Source organism: Bidens hawaiensis, unplaced genomic scaffold, assembly GCF_021521415.1.
Source record: "Bidens hawaiensis isolate Kalapana, Puna unplaced genomic scaffold, B.hawaiensis_p1.1 tig00025026_1, whole genome shotgun sequence".
NCBI lineage: Eukaryota > Viridiplantae > Streptophyta > Magnoliopsida > Asterales > Asteraceae > Bidens > Bidens hawaiensis.
Genome location: NW_027493985.1, coordinates 168,045 through 175,284, shown reverse-complemented (window position 1 = coordinate 175,284; position 7,240 = coordinate 168,045). Strand labels below are relative to the sequence as shown.

General features: G+C 37.3%; 1 protein-coding gene and 1 long non-coding RNA gene across 2 annotated transcripts; one reads left to right on the top strand and one right to left on the bottom strand.

Annotated features, from left to right (window-relative positions):
* Positions 1–4,211: 4,211 nt before the first annotated feature.
* On the bottom strand, positions 4,212–5,032 carry LOC143570746 (protein NUCLEAR FUSION DEFECTIVE 2-like). Its single transcript, XM_077056319.1, has 3 exons — positions 4,911–5,032; positions 4,766–4,842; positions 4,212–4,654 (listed from the first exon to the last, which is right to left on the bottom strand). The coding sequence occupies exons 1-3, from the start codon at positions 4,983–4,985 to the stop codon at positions 4,252–4,254; spliced, it is 555 nt and encodes a 184-aa protein (XP_076912434.1). The 5' UTR covers positions 4,986–5,032; the 3' UTR covers positions 4,212–4,251.
* A 963-nt stretch (positions 5,033–5,995) lies between these two features.
* On the top strand, positions 5,996–7,240 carry LOC143570745 (uncharacterized). The gene is made up of 4 exons (XR_013141988.1): positions 5,996–6,035; positions 6,460–6,560; positions 6,690–6,762; positions 6,975–7,240. It is a non-coding gene; the product is annotated as an uncharacterized LOC143570745 (long non-coding RNA).

Below are 7,240 nucleotides of genomic sequence, written 5' to 3'. Positions count from 1 at the left end.
AAATTTTTGGATAGTTCGGATATACGAACTATCCGATATATTAAATTTAATACTTTCCTTTTGTTTTATTTTATATCATATCAACTAATAATAAGCATGAGATTATTCCTAATTCTAAAGTTGCCATCTCGGTGCTCTTTGCCTCTCTCTCTATCCTCACCGGTCACCCACCTTCAGGCCGCCACCGTCACCACCTCCAGCCCGTCATTTCTCACATCGATCCAGCCCTCCACCATGGTCTACTGATTCCTGCTGCCTCTTCTCATGTCGATGCAACCCTACACTTGTCTCTCCAACCTTAAATTTTCAATTGCTGATAGATCGTTAATGTTAATTCCAGATTTGTTTGAAAGCTTGTGAGATTACATATTGTTAGTTGGTATTTCATATTTTTAGTTAGTGATTGTGGATTACAGATCTTTTTCAAAGCTTGTTAGATTACAAATTATTTTGATTTTTTTTGCTTGCAAATTTTCGGATATTCGATTTACTATCCGAAATTTTGGATATCCGAAATTACGGATTCGGATAGTAAAATCCACTATCCGAAAGGTCCGGATATCCGAAATTCGGATATCCGAAACTCCGGATATCCGGTTTTGAACACCCCTAGGTCCAACAGCCAATTATCGAATAATAGAGATTAGAAAATATTAAGACTATGTGTACTGAATGACTATAAAATGGGAAGATTTTTGACAAGTGGCTCAACGTTAGCTTAGAAGCTATTCCCATTTTAGAGATGTGGTGGTGTTGACGCCCTTTCTAATTGTTTATTATTATTTTCAACCCACACAACCAGCGGCAAAGGTATGTCGCCCCCCCCCCCCCCCCACGCTTATCGCTCAAAAATCTCCTAGGGGGCGGCGTTGTCGCCCAAAAACCTGCTTTTGTCGTACACTACGCATGACCTAACAAAACATTTAGGTGGTGTTTGGTATGCAGGAATGACTGGGGGAATGGAATAATTCTTTACGTGGGAATAAAGAAAATGATGTTTGGTTACTCAATGGAATGGAATCATCCATTACACATGGAATCGCATTCCATCAAAACCATTCCTTTAAATCCCTCTTCTTTTTTTTTCATTCCATTCCTACCTTACCCTACTTTCTCAACACCACCATCACTTAGCAACCACCACCACCAACTACCATCGCCACCACCACCACCTAACCTTCACCGTCGCCACCATCTCCGCCACCACCACCACCACCTTACCATCAGCGCTACCACCGCCACCTGACCATAACCGCCACCACCACTAACGCTGCCTGACCCCCACCATCATCGCCGCCACCCTACCATTGCCATCACTACCAATGCTACTACTGCCACCCCCACCCCACCTTCACCACCACAACCAACCCGCCTAACCGTCACCACCACCATTTTCATCGCCGGAGCTACCACCACCGTCATCATTCCAGGGTTTTTTTTATATATATATTTTAGGATAGGAATATTTTTATTATTTATATTTCATTCCTATAATTTTTTTTGGACACTAAACAACGTAAAGTAATTATTAATTTCATTCTCATAGGTTAACCAAACAAAACAAAACAAAGGAATAATTCTCAATGGTAATGATCCATTTCATTCCCTTATTCATTTCATTCTCTTTCTCATTCCATTTTCTCTTCATTCCATTACTTCTAACTAAACATACCTTTAATTAACCTTTAATTAGAATATATCACACAACAATTCAAATATAAACATGGATTGAATTGTGTATTTTAACATACAATGCAAAGTATGCAACAACATTTCTAGATGGTTGATCAACAATGCAAGTAGAGGTGATAATAAGGACAAACTAGTGAGTTTTGCGAGGAATTCATTATATAAAAATTTTGCTTTTGTAACAAAACTGCATGTACTTCTACCACTAACGAGGGAGAGAGACCTGAAAGTCCATATTCAATTCGGTTTCTAGTGCAAAGTTGAAGGAGCGGGAGCTGATATGCCCTATGAACTTGTCAAATTAAAGGTTATGACTACTCATATTTTTAACCCACCATCCTTCTCTGAACTATCATATCGATTTGAGGTCTTTTTCAAAAATTATCGTGTCAACTTCACATGGTTTGTTCTAAACCAACCCTGAAGCTGCTCTCGATGAAGAGGTGTGTGAAGTGACGTCACACTTCGCTTACACTCACGTCACATGTGAGTTTCCCGTTCCCGGTTATAAACTCCTTAAAATTTTACATTCCTTGTATGTAAGACTATTTTTTTCCATAAACTCGACCTTTCAATTTCCTTAACACTCAAATTATATTTACTTGTTTTAAAAAATATTTCCCCGGCATATATTGTTTTTTAATTCCAATAAGAATACATATTCTGTTGGCTACATTGAATAGCTAGTTTGATAAATTTACAATAGCGCCATTCATTATTTTCAATTTTCAATAGTGACTTCACCATTACTTATTTTCTTAACTTCTTTTTATCAACATCAGTGTTACATATATTAGTCAAAACACTAGTTTGAAGACCTACATGTAATTTTGTAGGGTTGAATCTTTGAGAGGTTTTTAACAGGATTGGCTTTGCTGTTCAATAGGGGGTTGCGGCGCAGCTTGTTGTCCGTTTGCCTGCCACTTTATTGTAATCGTTTTATAGTAAATTATATTGAGAGGTTTTAGAATGTTAGAATCAATGTTTAAAAATTGGTATTTTTCTCGTATTAGATTTAGTTTAAAAATTGTATAACCGGTTGAATTGGAATGTATCGTGAGGTTCAACCGGATTTGATAATTTAACTTGTAATTACTACTATATATAAATTAAAACTTTGGTTCCCTCTGTTTTCTCGTTAGGTGGTGTAAAATTATCTTTTTTGACCGAAAATTTTTATACATGGTGTAAATTTACCTATTTCCGACTGAAAATTTGAGCCAGCCCCCTCCGTTTTTTGTTCGAAAGTGTACATTAATCCTTTTTCGGCCGAAAATTTTTATACACAGTGTAAATTTTCCCGTTTCCGACCAAAATTTTGAGCCCGGCCCCTCCGTTTTTTCGCTCGATAGTTTAAATTTATCTTTTTCCGGCTGAAAATTTTTATACGTGGTGTAAATTTACCTGTTTCCGACCGAAAATTTGAGCCCTCACACCTCTAGTTAATGATTTTTTTAATACATATTGAGTCCGGCCGCGTCAACATGTACATCCAAGCTTCGCCATTGTATGACAGCAAGGGCGTGGACACCGCTGCCTTCTATCTCCATCCACGTTAGCGTCCGACAAGATCTCCATGCACAACCCTCGTTGGTACCATCCTTCTCCTCTTGTCGCCTTCACTCTGTTCCAGAGTTTCATCTAAAGAGAGAAAAGAAAGGGAGGGGAATTGAAAGAGAAAAGAAACAGAGGTTGAAGAAAATAAGTCACTTTATATCATGTTCTTGAGTTTAATAAAATTGGAAGGAAATGAAAGAAAATTTAAAAGTTAATAGGCCATATAAACACATTTTCTCTCATAATCTCTCATAGGCTATTCCAATTTAGAAAGATGATTTTATACTTAAATTTTATAGCCTATCTATCCCCTCTTCTCCCTTCCCCTCCTTAAAAAATCTCAGGAACATGATTCCTTCACCTGTTCTTCTCATTTCCTTCCCCTCCCCTCTTTAAATGAGACTCGGGAACACAGGCTTAAACGTTAACAATTTCCACGCAAATCTTCCCTCCTTCCCTAAGGAAATCCGTTGTGATATCCGCATCAGTATCCGTGGCGGCAAGGCAGTCCTTACACCACAACCTAACAAAAGTTTAGTTACCCTTGTTGAACAAGCCTCTATAGCTTGCTTTTAATCTAACTGAGTGATTGATCCATTAGTAGAGATTGATTATCAAAGTAGATATTAATCATAATCAGCATCAACATATTCGGCATGTTCTGTTTCATCAGTTTCTTATTTTCCCAAGTGACATTAGGTTTTTGGTTTAATTCTTCTAAGATGAAGACCACATTCAGCTGTCTAAATCAAACCAGCAATTTGTGTGATTGGGAACCCTTGCATGAACCAAATGTGTTGGAAGACTATGTGAATCAATGAACTATATTACTTTCAATCAACATAAGCACTCAAAACAAGCTACGCGATTAAGAACCTGAAGCAAGAACATAATCTCATATCATATAAAATACTGAAACTACTACTACTAATAATAGTTCAAGACCAGTGAAATCAAACAGCAATTTACAAACAAAAGCACAAAATTGGAGAATTAGATCTGGTCTCACATCGAAAGCGAGCCACCGGCGTCAGCATGAACAGCCAAGAACACATCACCAGCATCATCAGCCTTCCACGTATCAAGCGCAATCGCCCCAAATATCGCCCTAAACGCACCACACACAACAGAAGAAGTCGACGAATCAGTGCTCGAAGAAACCCTAACCACATTCTGCAACCCCAACCGCAATCCGTCAACCGCACAGGACGTCTCCACCTTGGAAACCTCCGATATCCGTTGATTCAAATCCTTGGACGATATATCCACATCCTTCTTCAATAGTTTAAGCGCAACGGCTGTCTCGATAACGCTCTCACCGAGCACGCTGAACGCCTTGTTGTTTTCTTCCGAGTAAGAGGCGTGAGTCATCGCGCGGCGGAGGTACTCGATGCTCGTGAACTCGTAACTGCATAATAATAATAATTAATAATAATAATAATAATAATAATAATAATAATTAATAATCACGGAATCATAGCAACTGATAACTAATAAGTGATGGATGAGAATAAGTTACTTGATATGCTTCTGAAGAGTTTCGAGAGCAACGGTGAATGACGATGATGACCTGGACGGTTGCGATTTAGTGGAAACCTAGTGATGATAAATTATTGACAAGTTAGGGTTTGTAAGTTTAAGAGAGTGTTTGGTGTAAAATGTACCGGAGATGGAGATAAGACCACGGCGGCGGTGATGATGAAGAAGACGGAAAGGTGATGCATTTTGCCGGCAGCCATGAACAAGTTGAGATTTATGGAGATGGAAGAAGATATGTATGTAAAAGTTGAAAGTATTTGGGCAATTGTATGAGTAGATTCCCACTTCCGCCGATATTAATATTTTAATTCTATGTTTGTTCTTTATTTAGTAAGTATACTTTTGACAAAATCGTTAAAAGTTACATACATATACTTTCGATTAAAGAAAGGGTTATGATACACATACACCAGCCTCCTGGTATGGGAATAAGGCTATACGAGTCGTATAGCCCTAATTTATTGACCTGCGTACGAACGTGTCAGTGTGGCAGCTTTTTGCAGTCTATACGAGCCGTATAGGCCATATACGAGCCGTATAGATTTTCCAGCTCGTATAGCCTACGTAACTCGCCTGACCTATACGACCCGTATAGGGTCTATACGACTCGTATATACAGCATGTACTTTGACTAGAGATTTTTAATTACTTTCTGGTCTATACGACTCGTATAGGTGGTATGCGACCCGTATAGACCAGGTATCAGATTTTCTTTATCAAACCATGTAAGATTTGTGTGTTGCTTTGTAAGATAATACCAACATCTCCAACAAATGAAACAAAAAAGTCGTTACCTGAAACGCTCATGTTGTACGTTGGTTGTTATGTATATTTTAATTTTGTAACCAACTCAGGTGTTATTTTTGATATTTTTTTATAATTTTAAAATTGAAAAAAAAAACTATACGAGTCAAATAGACTCTATACGATACAAAAGAATAAAACCTGATACTTCTGCTTGAAAATGACTTGACTATGCACCTATACGAGCCGTATGAGCCTATACGACTCATATAGGCTACCCTGGTGTGTGAATAACCAACATGGTGTATGAATAACCCAAGCCTTAAAACCTCCCAATCATTTTTAGTTCTTGAAAGTGTAAGGGCTAGTAATGACAAGCAAACAAATTATAGCGGTTGAAATGAAATATTGAAATCTGAATCACAAATCATCCCCAATTTTCATTTTTCATTTGTGTGGTACGTGCTTATCTTTCGCTGCCCGAATCTCCCACTTCATCATCACAGGTTCGTTTCTCATCCGCTCAACAATAATCCCATTTATTTGTTTTATGTATGTTTTCGAATTTGGATCTGGATTAAATACCCTAGAACTACATCAATTAACTTATTTGAATCGATGATGCCTTGGTTATGATGACAACACCCTAAATTACAAAACTTAGTTGAAGTACAATATATAGCAATTACAAATAGAAGCTCATGAATTTGGAATTTGCAATATAGTAAGAATCGAACCGAGCCCCTTGTGAGCCACTCGAGATTTTGAGCCTAGTTTAAATGGGCTTGAGCCTAAATTGAAGCTCATGGCTAGATCTGAATATGTGTATGTATGTTTCTTGTGTTTTCAAGCCTGACAGCATCAAATTCAAATACTTGTTACATTCTCCTACATTTTGTTATAGATGCTGACTTTGTTTTTTTTTTTTAGGTTTGATATTATGACTATGAATTGGGTTCAACACAAAATCTACCTATACAACGTCACATTTGGACTGTACATGTTGGACGCGTGGGAGCGTTATTTGTTCAGTATCCTTTTCAATTATTAAATTTGTTATTTTGTGTTTTGGTAAGTTCTAATGTAAGGCATACGAAGTTCAAAACTTTAGATTATTATACCTTGCTATGAATCTTTTGACTTCACTTAACCTGTGATAGATGCTTTGGTTCTTGTGTTGATGTGGTTCATATTCTACAACGGGTATCGAAACCTTAATGAACTCTGCAAAAGGTAACATCTTTTATATTAGGTTAAGATTTCTAAAACTTTTTAACATATTTGTATGAAAATTGCAACACACAAAATCTAAACCACACATGTAGGATAACACAACTCTTTTGAGTCTTTGACCGGAGGCGGTGAAACGGGTATATGCGGGTGGGTTGGAACAGTTTTTTCTGGCATTGTTTTTCTGTTTAAATCAGCCATTTGTATATGTACAGGTATATATGGTGAACTGTCTGCTCAGAGTTGACTTGAAGATGAGCATGAATATGAGGAGGTTTATTGCATCTTTTGTTTATTCATATAGTTAAAACCAAGAAAATATGTTCTGAATAAGAACAACAGAGTCGAATTCATGAGCACCTAATTGTTGTAGCTTCCAGTGTGTGTGTGTACATTTTTCGTCTTGTTTTGAAGTTTGTAATATACTGTTTTGTGAACTTGTAACAGTAGTTGTTTCAATATTAAATCTTTCTAAGGGAAA

What these genes read in the sequence shown, in the direction of transcription:
- LOC143570746 (XM_077056319.1), bottom strand. Translation starts at nt 4,985, where the DNA reads ATGGCTGCCGGCAAAATGCATCACCTTTCCGTCTTCTTCATCATCACC. An exon ending in TGGTCTTATCTCCATCTCCG is followed by an intron (nt 4,843 to 4,910) that starts GTACATTTTACA and finishes TATCATCACTAG; the next exon opens with GTTTCCACTAAATCGCAACC. An exon ending in ACTCTTCAGAAGCATATCAA is followed by an intron (nt 4,655 to 4,765) that starts GTAACTTATTCT and finishes ATTATTATGCAG; the next exon opens with TTACGAGTTCACGAGCATCG.